The 14232-nt window shown below is 42.9% G+C and overlaps 1 protein-coding gene across 4 annotated transcripts in view; it reads right to left on the bottom strand.

Moving 5' to 3' along the window:
* zgc:110158 (uncharacterized protein LOC553590 homolog) overlaps nucleotides 1-14232 on the bottom strand; it is a 94860-nt gene that overhangs the window by 27637 nt on the left and 52991 nt on the right. For all 4 annotated transcript variants that reach the window (XM_062993807.1, XM_062993806.1, XM_062993809.1 and 1 more), the window contains one exon: nucleotides 516-605. In XM_062993807.1, the coding sequence (XP_062849877.1) occupies nucleotides 516-605 (90 nt within the window). The remainder of the gene's footprint in view (nucleotides 1-515; nucleotides 606-14232) is intronic.

The following is a 14232-nucleotide window of genomic DNA, read 5'->3' on the forward strand; positions in this document are numbered from 1 at the left end:
GAGCCGCAGAGGCCAAAACACCCTGACGTGACCATGCCAGACCAGAAGGTGGCGATAATACGAAGTCATATTTGATGTTCTGACATCACAGGCGTCTGGCTCGATTGAGAGGTGGTTCGTTGTAGGTGTAGTGCGGTGTATAGCATACGCCCAAAAGTATGCGGACACCCGAGCGTGAGCTCGTCACTAATTAAATCAATGTAATCTTTAAGAGATTAAATATTGGGGCGATAATGCCGTGCAGCTCAGACGGCATTAACTAGACAGACACACTGCGGTAGTTTAGTCAAGGTTCAGCCTTATTAACAAGGGTTCGAACCCTCGTCGTCACCCAGAATAATCTGCAGTGTGTGTATTCTCCTCAGAGATCATGTCTGACCTGGCTAGACTACATAGAAATACAGACAGACGGACAGACAGATAGACAGACAGAAGCACGAGGATGATAAAAGGCATGAATGGGCAGCGTGAGGCAGAGAGACAGAAAGAGACACAAACGGGAGCCGTTCTCTTACCTGAAAGAAGCCGGGGGGCATAGGTCCACCGGGCATGCCATCGTTAGGGGGCATGTTGCCCATTACAGGACTGGGCGCCGCCGCTGCGCTCTGTGAAAGTGAAAAGCGAGACGGGTCAGAACACACAAACACACGACTGGTGAACAGAATAGGGTTGGGCGATATTGCCGATTTTCATACCGTCTTCATAAAACACCGCGGTACACGGTATTACCGCTGGGGTGGGGTGCGGACGTCTCTCTGTTAGTAACGGGTCGTTCGCGAGCGATCCGATTCTATTGAACGGCCCTTTCAAATGAACCGAGTCGCATCTCTGGGAACCGTTATATATATGTTTTATATGTTCTTTTCATTTTTGCGCCGTTCTTATCGGCTGCAACGCACCAATTCTGCTTCACATCAGTACGGGGAATTAATCAGTCATAATGAAAGCTGTTTATCGTCGGAATTCAAATCCGAAATCTGAGTATCGCGAAGAGTGAGCACGACACACACATATTAGATCACAGGTGTCAAACTCAAGGCCCGCGAGAGCTTAAACGACTGTATGATTGTTGTGATGGTTCGAGTCGTTACAGAGACGCGCTTATAATTGAATGCGCTCCTGCGCCTTTAAGAGACAACGTGACATCGTAGTCATGGCAACTAACTTTAACCTTCGCTAAGAAGCCATGTGACTTTTACGGCAAAAGAACGCGGGGTAGCGTAGTCAGTAATGTAAACAATAATAAATAAATACAAATAATTATATTGCAATATAATACCAAAGCATCGTCTGTAAGTCGTGGCGTTTATATTCTCAGTTGTTTGTAAATGTTTAGTGAGTATATCACAGCGTTGTAGTTACAAATTTACCGTAATTAAATACTGTTGTTACCGTTACTATAGCAATTAGTATGTTTACACAAAATGCTAACTCGTTAGCGCTATTTTACGTTTGGTTAAATCTCATATTGTACCAGATGTAACACTTGACTACAGCTGTGTGCTTTTACTGTATTAAGTTCTTTATTGTTTGTATTTTTACTTCATTTTGATGCACACAGTGTATCACACAGCTGGCGAGCAAATAAAACCGACTGTATTCTGAAGAGAGCTGTCTGTCTGTCTGTCTGTCTGTCTGTCTGTCTGTCTAGCTGAGAAAGGGGGATAAACTATTAGTGAGGGCAGAACGATTGTCTTACAATACACTGTAAAATCCTACATTAACTGCATCTCTCAAAATGCAGGCTGATTTTGTGACCTGCAAAGTGACACATCCCGCCCATCCCATGGTTTTGAATGGCAAGATACTAACTGTTAGCTTAGCAAGCAGAACCCGATGGAATCGCTGTCTAAGTAGCGCGTTCGAATAACCTGCCTTATAATAATTCATTGACTTATTAGAATCCTCTCTACCGAGGCAGCTGCCTGTGTAGGCGGTAAGACAGCAAGGCAGCACACTAGGTGTTTGAACACATCCCATGTAGGGCGCTCCTTAGCTTTTGTGTTATCGCCTCAAAAAGTGAGCCCCCCCACAACCAATCAGTGAGCTCCAGTCGCCTACAACTCCCGCCCCTCCCTTACTGTGGATGCGCGCAGATCTTAAAGTCTCCGTTTTCAAGGTGGACCTTAAGCAGAAATTTGGCGCTTCACATTTTTTAAATACCGTCACCATTTTTAGATACCGCGGCATACCGTAATACCGTCATACCGCCCAACCCTAGAACAGAACACAAGAAAAAGAAGCAAAAGATGGATCTGATACTAAGGGATCGGATTTAGGACTTATACTGGCACTAAGAGCGGATCGTTTCTGATCTAATCTGATCTGATTTTATACGGTCGGCACGTAGAAAGGTCAATAATGCACATAATGAAACACGATGGGCATCGGTGGACCAGTGAGCTCGCACTCATGGAGAACAGGTGAAGTCATTCATTTGAACACATTAGTTTTCCAGTCATCCACAGTCCAATCACATCAACCTTTGCTTTATATCCTGATACCGCGATGCGCAACTGTAACCGTGATGGTCAAAACACTAAGACATCGAGTCCGTCTTAAAACCCGGCGATCTCTCTACACCAGGGGTGTCAAACTCATTTTCACCGAGGGCCACATCAGCATTATGGTGGCCCTCAAAGGGCCCATTGTAACGTATCCTGCAGTGATTGCAGTCTGTTGTTTTTCTTAGAAGCTAAATTCTGCATTTATATTGTCCTCCTTTACCACAGACACGGCCTCATAACACAAGAGACGCACCGGTTTCCCTTCCTGAGGCACAAACTTGTTTTCACTTTCATTAAATTTCCTCCTTATGCTTAATTTTCTTACTTATCTTCTTGTACATTTTGGGATCATGTGTAAATATTTCTTAACATCATCTACTGGCAGGATGTGTCACTTTGCAGGTCACAAAATCAGCATGCACTTTGAGAGATGCAGTTAATGTAGGATTTTACAGTGTATTTTTAAGACAATTGTTCTGCCCTCACTAATAGTTTATCCCCCTTTCCCTGCTAGACAGACAGACAGACAGACAGACAGACAGACGGACAGACAGACAGCCAGACAGCTCTCTTCAGAATACAGTCGGTTTATTTGCTTCCCAGCTGTGTGATACACTGTGTGCATCAAAATGAAGTAAAAATACAAACAATACAAACAATAAAGAACTTAATACAGTACAAGCACACAGCTGTAGTCAAGTGTTACATCTGGTACAATATGAGATTTAACCAAACGTAAAATAGCGCTAACGAGTTAGCATTTTGTGTAAAGATACTAATTGCTATAGTAACAGTAACAGTATTTAATTACGGTAAATTTGTAACTAAAACGCTGTGATATACTCACTAAACATTTACTAACAACTGAGAATATAAACGCCACGACTTACAGACGATGCTTTGGTATTATACTGCATGATAATTATTTATATTTATTATTATTGTTTACATCACTACCCGCGTTCTTTTGCCGTAAAAGTCACATGGCTTCTCAGCGAAGGTTAAAGTTAGTTGCCATGACTACGATGCCAACGGTTGCCGCTTAAAGGCGCAGGCGTCCCGTTAAACTACAAGTGCGTCTCTGTAACGACTCGAACCATCACAACAATCGTACAGTCGTTTAAGCTCTCGTGAGTTTGACACCCCTGCTCTACACAGACGCATCTTACGTCATCCTACTGGCGCTGCCGAGAAGCGGGCGTGTCTAAATCCTTAGCTTCCCTGAAATGCTCCTACTGAGGCGCCTTAATTCAGAGCGATGATCCGACTGAACGACGAGGGAGCGTCCGACGCCTCCTCAGCGCCGAGGGCAATCCCAGGATTCAGTGCGGCACGACTTCTCTCACGAAAACTACAAACACGGCGGACGAACGGAAGGCGAGGCAACCAACGGAGTACCTTCACAACGTAAATAAATTCTCAGTGAAGTTTAATGTTCAATGTAAAGGCGTAATTATACGAGTGTCGTTTATTTGGAAATCGGGGCTCGTCGTTTTCGGGACCGTTAGCCGGCGTGCCGCGAGGCTAACCGTGTTAGCTCAGTAAGCTAAAACCGCGTCTAAATAATCCGCCTCGCGAGTTCGACATCTTATAGGGATCCTCTCTACTGAGGCAGCTGATCAGGTAGGCAGTAGGCAGCAAGGCAGCTCAGTAGGTTTACACACAGAGCCCATGTGAAAGTGGGCACTTGTGACCATAACAGCCTCTACTCTGCATGTCGGGATAGCGAACTGGTTCCCGATCGGTCAAAAGGGTCTGTCCGTTACACTTCGACATCTTGGACATCTTAACCAACCGATTGCTAACTGAATTGCCGTAGGATTGCAAGGTCCGCCTCACAGTCTACGTCAACCAATAAACATAAGACGCTTCTGTGTTGTACGTATGGAATGAAAAGCGTTAAATTGCTGAACTTTTAATTTAATAAAATTATATAATTAATGTTATAGCGGCGGGAGAGGCAATACCACCTACTGGCATGTAGTAGCGAATATAAATCTGACGACCCGGGCGCGATACGTGCTCGTTCTTGGTGTCCGGGCAACCGAGTCGTCCATCGCTTTAGAGACGAGTGGACGGAGAGGGAAAAATAAAGTAAATGGACATAATACACGAGTGTGTGTGTGTGCGCACATGGTTCGGCTCATATGCAGAAAAGTAGCTTGTTGTGTGTGTGTGTGTGTGTTGGGGAGGGGGGTTCTCTGTCGCCTTGTTGCCATGACAACCTCGACCTCAGCTCTGCCTCTCTAGTGCCATTAAAACCCTCAGGCCGTCAATCATCCGCCGTGTGTGTGCGTGTGTGTGTGTGTGTGTGTGTGTGTGTGTGTGCGTGTGCGTGCGCGTGTGAGATCGTCTCGTACACACACTGATTACCGCCATCATCTCATCAAGCCATTAAACAGCAGCTCCATTCAGCACAGCTTCCTGTAAAGCTGCTCGATAATAAGCCATTACACACCCCGATTACAAACACACACGCTGTTTAACACAAACACACCCACCGGCATGCATTCAGCCTCCATTCAGCCCTCGCTCGCCGCGGCGTAAACACAAATTAAACGCGAATTAAACGCGCTCGCTGCTCGTGAGGGACGCACACGCCCCCGTTAGGAACAGCACAGCAAACGTGAGCCAGGACCGCTCAGCCATCGTGGGTGCTTGAATGATTAAACCGGGGAATGAGCACAAATTCCGGCAGGCACACTCCGAGATCTTGTGAAAAGCCTTTCTGGAGGAGCGGAGACTGTTATAGCAGTAGGGCAACGCACACCGTCACCGTCTCACTCTTGTTAATGTGATCACACTCTCACACACACACACACACACACACACACACACACTCACCCTTTCACTCATGTTCATGTCATTATAATCACACACACACACACACACACACACACACACACACACACTCACCCTTTCACTCGTGTTCATGTCATTATAATCACACACACACACACACACACACACACACACACACACACACACACACACCCTTTCACTCGTGTTCATGTCATTATAATCACACACACACACACACACACACACACACACACTCACCCTTTCACTCGTGTTCATGTCATTATAATCACACACACACACACACACACACACACACTCACCCTTTCACTCATGTTCATGTCATTATAATCACACACACACACACACACACACACACACACACACACACACTCACCCTTTCACTCGTGTTCATGTCATTATAATCACACACACACACACTCACCCTTTCACTCGTGTTCATGTCATTATAATCACACACACACACACACACACTCACCCTTTCACTCAAGGTCATGTCATTATAATCACACACACACACACACACACACTCACCCTTTCACTCATGTTCATGTCATTATAATCACACACACACACACACACACACTCACCCTTTCACTCATGGTCATGTCATTATAACCACACACACACACACACACACACACACACACACACACACACACACACACCCTTTCACTCAAGGTCATGTCATTATAATCACACACACACACACACACTCACCCTTTCACTCAAGGTCATGTCATTATAATCACACACACACACACACACACACACACTCACCCTTTCACTCATGTTCATGTCATTATAATCACACACACACACACACACACACTCACCCTTTCACTCATGGTCATGTCATTATAACCACACACACACACACACACACACACACACACACCCTTTCACTCAAGGTCATGTCATTATAATCACACACACACACACACACTCACCCTTTCACTCATGGTCATGTCATTATAATCACACACACACACACACACACACACACTCACCCTTTCACTCATGGTCATGTCATTATAACCACACACACACACACACACACACACACACACACACCCTTTCACTCAAGGTCATGTCATTATAATCACACACACACACACACACACACTCACCCTTTCACTCGTGTTCATGTCATTATAATCACACACACACACCCTTTCACTCATGGTCATGTCATTATAACTACACACACACACACACACACACACACACACACACACACACACACACTCACCCTTTCACTCATGTTCATGTCATTATAATCACACACACACACACACACACACACACACACTCACCCTTTCACTCGTGTTCATGTCATTATAATCACACACACACACACACACACACACACACACACACTCACCCTTTCACTCGTGTTCATGTCATTATAATCACACACACACACACACACACACACACACACACACACACACCCTTTCACTCGTGTTCATGTCATTATAATCACACACACTCACCCTTTCACTCAAGGTCATGTCATTATAATCACACACACACACACACACACAACCTTTCACTTATGGTCATGTCATTATAACTACACACACACACACACACACACACACACACACACACACACACACTCACCCTTTCACTCGTGTTCATGTCATTATAATCACACACACACACACACACACACACACACACACACACACACCCTTTCACTCGTGTTCATGTCATTATAATCACACACACTCACCCTTTCACTCAAGGTCATGTCATTATAATCACACACACACACACACACACAACCTTTCACTCATGGTCATGTCATTATAACTACACACACACACACACACACACACACACACACACACACACCCTTTCACTCAAGGTCATGTCATTATAATCACACACACACACACACACACTCACCCTTTCACTCAAGGTCATGTCATTATAATCACACACACACACACACACACAACCTTTCACTTATGGTCATGTCATTATAACTACACACACACACACACACACACACACACACCCTTTCACTCATGGTCATGTCATTATAACTACACACACACACACACACACACACACACACACACACACACACACACACACACACACACCCTTTCACTCAAGGTCATGTCATTATAATCACACACACACACACACACACAACCTTTCACTTATGGTCATGTCATTATAACTACACACACACACACACACACACACACACACCCTTTCACTCATGGTCATGTCATTATAACTACACACACACACACACACACACACACACACACACACACACTCACCCTTTCACTCAAGGTCATGTCATTATAATCACACACACACACACACACACACACCCTTTCACTCAAGGTCATGTCATTATAATCACACACACACACACACACACTCACCCTTTCACTCGTGTTCATGTCATTATAATCACACACACACACACACACACACACACACACACACACACCCTCTCGCTCGTGTTCATGTCATTATAATCACACACACACACACACACACACTCACCCTTTCACTCAAGGTCATGTCATTATAATCACACACACACACACACACACACACACTCACCCTTTCACTCGTGTTCATGTCATTATAATCACACACACACACCCTTTCACTCATGGTCATGTCATTATAACTACACACACACACACACACACACACACACACCCTTTCACTCAAGGTCATGTCATTATAATCACACACACACACACACACACACACACACACACACACACACACACACACACACACCCTTTCACTCGTGTTCATGTCATTATAATCACACACACACACCCTTTCACTCATGGTCATGTCATTATAACTACACACACACACACACACACACACACACACACACACACCCTTTCACTCAAGGTCATGTCATTATAATCACACACACACACACACACACACTCACCCTTTCACTCGTGTTCATGTCATTATAATCACACACACACACACACACACACAACCTTTCACTTATGGTCATGTCATTATAACTACACACACACACACACACACACACACACACACACACCCTTTCACTCAAGGTCATGTCATTATAATCACACACACACACACACACACTCACCCTTTCACTCGTGTTCATGTCATTATAATCACACACACACACACACACACACACACCCTCTCGCTCGTGTTCATGTCATTATAATCACACACACACACACACACACACTCACCCTTTCACTCAAGGTCATGTCATTATAATCACACACACACACACTCACCCTTTCACTCGTGTTCATGTCATTATAATCACACACACACACACACACACACACACACACACACACACCCTTTCACTCATGTTCATGTCATTATAATCACACACACACACACACACACACACACACACACACTCACACACACACACACACACACACACACACACACACTCACTCGTGTTCATGTCATCACACACACACACTCACCCTTTCACTCGTGTTCATGTCATTATAATCACACACACACACACACACACCCTTTCACTCAAGGTCATGTCATTATAATCACACACACACACACACACACACACACACACACACACACACACACACTCACTCGTGTTCATGTCATCACACACACACACTCACCCTTTCACTCGAGTTCATGTCATTATAATCACACACACACACACTCACCCTTTCACTCATGTTCATGTCATTATAATCACACACACACACACACACACACACACACACACACTCACACACACACACACACACACACACACACACACACTCACTCGTGTTCATGTCATCACACACACACACTCACCCTTTCACTCGTGTTCATGTCATTATAATCACACACACACACACACACACACACACACACACACCCTTTCACTCATGGTCATGTCATTATAATCACACACACACACACACACACTCACCCTTTCACTCATGGTCATGTCATTATAATCACACACACACACACACACACACTCACCCTTTCACTCATGGTCATGTCATTATAATCACACACACACACACTCACCCTTTCACTCATGGTCATGTCATTATAATCACACACACACACACACACACACACACACACTCACCCTTTCACTCATGGTCATGTCATTATAATCACACACACACACACACTCACTCGTGTTCATGTCATCACACACACACACTCACCCTTTCACTCGTGTTCATGTCATTATAATCACACACACACACACACACACACACACCCTTTCACTCATGGTCATGTCATTATAATCACACACACACACACACACACTCACCCTTTCACTCGTGTTCATGTCATTATAATCACACACACACACACACACACACACACACACACACACACACACTCACCCTTTCACTCATGGTCATGTCATTATAATCACACACACACACACACACACACACACACACACTCACTCGTGTTCATGTCATCTCACACACACATACCCTAACTCAAGTTCATGTAATCACACTCACTACATTACACACTCAAACACCCTCTGACTCGTGTTCATGTCATTCCAATCACTACATCATACACTCACCCTCTCACTTGTGTTCATGTAATCATACACACACTCACCCGACACTTCATGTCATCACACACACACACACACACACACACACACATCAACACAAAAGCGTCATATCAGCCAACAGGAGTTATAAACAAAAACAAATAAAGCAACACATTAAAATCACAGCGTCCACAAGAGGGCAACATCAGCCCATCTAACCCAAACACACCATCAGATCAGATCTGAACAATAAAGTCACAATAAAACTTGTTTATCTGCTGAAAACTCTGATCTGCACCACAGTTACTGTCCCTAATACCAACATCACAACATTTATCATTAAATATCATTAAATACTGAAGCAGAAAAGCAGTTTCACTCAGTGTTTCTGTAAATATTAGCATCAGTTAACCTGAATCAAACTGCATTTTAATCAAAAGTTACTTACAAAAGTAAAGTGATTTATACAAATACAAACACGATCTCAAAAAACTGTAAAGGAGCAAAAATACAAATATATTAATATAAAATAAATACATAAAATACATAAATAATACTCAAATAAATAAATACAATATATAAATATATGAAATAAATACATCTATAATATAATATAAAAAATATATAAAATATATCAATGTATAAAATATAAAATAAATATATAAAATAAATAAAAATATAAAATAAATAAATATTTAAAATAAATAAGTAAATAATAAAAATATAAAAATATGTAAAATACATAAATCTAAAATAGATGTATAAATAAATATATAAAATACATAAAAATGTAATATAATATACAAAATAAATAAATATATAATATAAATATATACAATTATTAAAAATATAATATAAATATAAAATAAAAATATAAAATAAATAAATTTATAAAATAAATAAATATATAAAGTAAATGAATATATAATAGAAATATAAAATAAATATATATAAAAAAATAATAATAATAACCCTTATATGTCGTATGCTTGTTTTAATTGCAGAAATTTAATTTGCAACGACAAAGGAAAAACTAAACAATGCAAAAGAAAAAAAATATATAAAAGAAACAAAAGAACTAAAATGTGAAGTATATAACATGGGTTTCAACCAAAAATACACCCATAAATAAATAAATAAATCCTAAGAAGAACTGTACCAAGGGAAAACGGCTCTTCAGTAAAAAAAAAATACTAATAATATATATAACAAAAAATAATTCAGCAGAATCAGACTGAAGCATATTTTTCAATTTACAAAAAAAAAAGCACATAAAGAAAGAGGATAAACACGGAGATCTTTAAATCCACCAAGTCAGTAAAACTCAACAAGAAAACTGCAGCTAATTTAACATTACAGTTACACACGCTGAACTCATGGTGGCAAAAACGCGAGTAAACAAGCTACGAATAATCGTGCAGTCCGAGACAAATAATTACTACTGCTATATAATAATAATAATATAATAAAAAGCAACAGTCCAGACGATGCTACAGTTAAGATCCTACTGAAACCCACAAAGCTGCATCGCTTCTAACCGTCTTGTGTATTTTTGTAATAAGTCAAAAATCGTCACCACAAATTTATGAGTCTTAGCCAGCGTGGTTTTGTGTATATATATTTTTTTTGATCAAACGTCTCTCACGTGCGTATGTAAACTTTTGACCCGGACTAAATATCGGCAGGTTAAACACCCAAATCGGTTTCGCTTCGAGACAAACCTGTAAAACCAGTAGCACACTGGTAAAACTAGCTAGTGATGCTATTAGCAAGAGTCTTAAAGTCCTGGAACGCTCATCTCTGGTCTCTCTGTGTTGCCCAAACTAGCATCCAGCCAATCAGGACAGAGCTGCATCCTGATTGGTCCACACGCCTTTTAAAAGCTAGTCAAGCGTTCTTCTAGATCTAGCTTTAAATAGGAACCCAGAACTCTTCCAGCTAACTTTTGCCAAGCGACTTACAGTACAGTATACAGTCTAAGCAATTGAGGGTTAAGGACCTTGCTCAAGGGCCCAACAGTGACAACCTGGAGCACTCATCCAGTACCTGAACTGCCAGGCTACAACTGTCCACACAAGCGTCTGCTCGGCCTGGTTTGGTTTTGGAAGCAACATGGTCCAACAGGTTTTGGTTTATATCCTTTCACGCCACTTTTCCTAACAAGTTAGTCATTTTAAATCTCGTATTGGCATTCTTCTGCCACTTGCACCACCGACGTTTTGGCCGGGGAGAGTCGCACACTTGCATGTTCCCAAACAGAGCCACATTACAATCGGAAAGTCACGCTATGCTCTACGTGAATCCCCCACCACTCCTATTGGTGCCCCAACCAGCCCCGGAGAACGGTCAACTGGGTGTCTGTTGGACACCCAGAAAGAGATTTAAACTCCACGGTGGTGAGCAAGTGTATTAGATCGAGGTGCCACCCAAGCGCCCCATGTCAACCCTTTATAGGGTTCAAGGGGTACAGTTTGCCCCCATCTTCCAACAGTAGGTGCAATCAAGATAGCCTTTGGAACCTCTGCAAACCTCGGCTGGGCGCCCTCTAGCAGACGCAATTGGATAATGCCAGCAGAGGCCAAAATTGGCTTCCAGTGTGGGGTTATCAAGGCTGTGGAAGGACCTTGGTCGCCCAAGGCGCCTGTACAGAAAGTGGAGGGGTGCAGAGATCAGGGCGTGGTCTTTTACAGTATTTCTTAAGTGGACTCTGGAGTGGCCATGGTCCTAACTGGAATGAAATTGGTTTCTGCAGACACTGGTTCAGATGAACTTCAACCGCATTTGCTGGTTTGCTTTGTTATTCCAAAACCTTCAAACCATCTCAATCTGAAATTCGAACCTGCCAGTCTTCACCAGGCGATTGATTTCTCTACACATCCTGCTCATCCTGCTCCTCTCACTCGGGTCTGTTCTCGACTCTATAAAGATTAGCTACAAAGACCCGCATGCATAATCAGGCTGCCAGTCTGTTCAGAGATGTTTGGCTCTGGATGATGACTAGATCCACTGCGAGCTACGCTGTTCATACAAACACTCGTATCGACAGCCGGATCGCGCATGGAGAACGCTGTGTCCTGGAGAAGGACGCCAGTCCCAATCCGGTCCCAAATGTCTGATAAATTCAAGAACACAGATCGTAGATTGACACTTTTTTTGGTCTTGGGTATTTTTTAAGGTTGATTGGTTGAGTGAAGGATCTAAACCAACTTTATCTCCAGATGAGCTTCACTAGCATGAGAGAAAACCATCAAGTAACCTTTGACCGTCTTATCTATCTGTAGGGTAACCCCGATTTCCCTTCCAAGAAGGTTTCCGAATCCCTTGGATGGTTGGACGTTGGAGTGCGAAACAAGATGTAAATTTTTTATCTTCTCGTTATCCACCTTGTTTATCTTGTTTATATTTGGAGGACCTTTAAGTCAACGCCACTTCTGGCGATCTGTTCTTCGGAGTTGACGATTTGTGACACCCAGCAAAATCTTCGTAAGTACGTCGTACCAGAAGATGCAGGATGAATTGTAGGAGCAGCTTTGGTTCCTCTAAAGCAGATGTAGTTCCTCTGCAATGCTACATTGTTCTAGTTGTTGTTTATGTGGATCCCAGAAGGACTGGTGTCACTATTACCTGTGGCCAGTGATAGCTCAGTGGTTAAGGTACTGGACTAGTAAACAGAAGGTTGCCGGTTCAAGCCCCGCCACCACCAAGTTGCCACTGTTGGGTCCCTGAGCGAGGCCCTTAACCCTCAATTGCTCATCGTGTTCCGCTCACTGTGTAAGTCGCTTTGGATAAAAGCGTCTGCTAAATGCTGAAAATTAAAAATGTAAATGAAACATACATTGGCTCTGGAAGAGTCCTCTTACACCATACCATCAAAGTTCGGTATTGGCGCCTAGGTGGTGCAGCTCTGCTACTGGTCGGCTGGGTAATGCCAGCAGAGGACAAAATTGGCTTCCAGTCTAATGGGTGGAGAAGACTGGACAAAAGTGTGGGGTTATCAAGACTGTGTAAGGACCTTGGTTTCCCAGGGTGCCTGTACAGAAAGTGGAGGGGTGTAGGGATCAGGGCGTGGCTCTCCGTAAGCGAAGCTGACCTGTATGGGAGAATATGAAGGGATTGGTGGACTGTCGAGATACGGACCGAGAGTTAAGAACCTTGGCGCTGATGTACCAGAGGATTATCTAGCTGTGCCACCTGGGTGCCTGAAGTCCTGAAGACTCTCCATATTAGCGAATATACACCCTCCTTGGGACAAAAGGGAGTAATATGCTTAAATAACATTCAGTGTTGGCATCTGTCAGCCATCTTAGCATTGTGGTCACATCACAACCCCAAAATGTCCTCGTTCCATCTGTAGAG

The sequence above is a fragment of the Trichomycterus rosablanca genome, chromosome 4, assembly GCF_030014385.1.
Source record: "Trichomycterus rosablanca isolate fTriRos1 chromosome 4, fTriRos1.hap1, whole genome shotgun sequence".
NCBI lineage: Eukaryota > Metazoa > Chordata > Actinopteri > Siluriformes > Trichomycteridae > Trichomycterus > Trichomycterus rosablanca.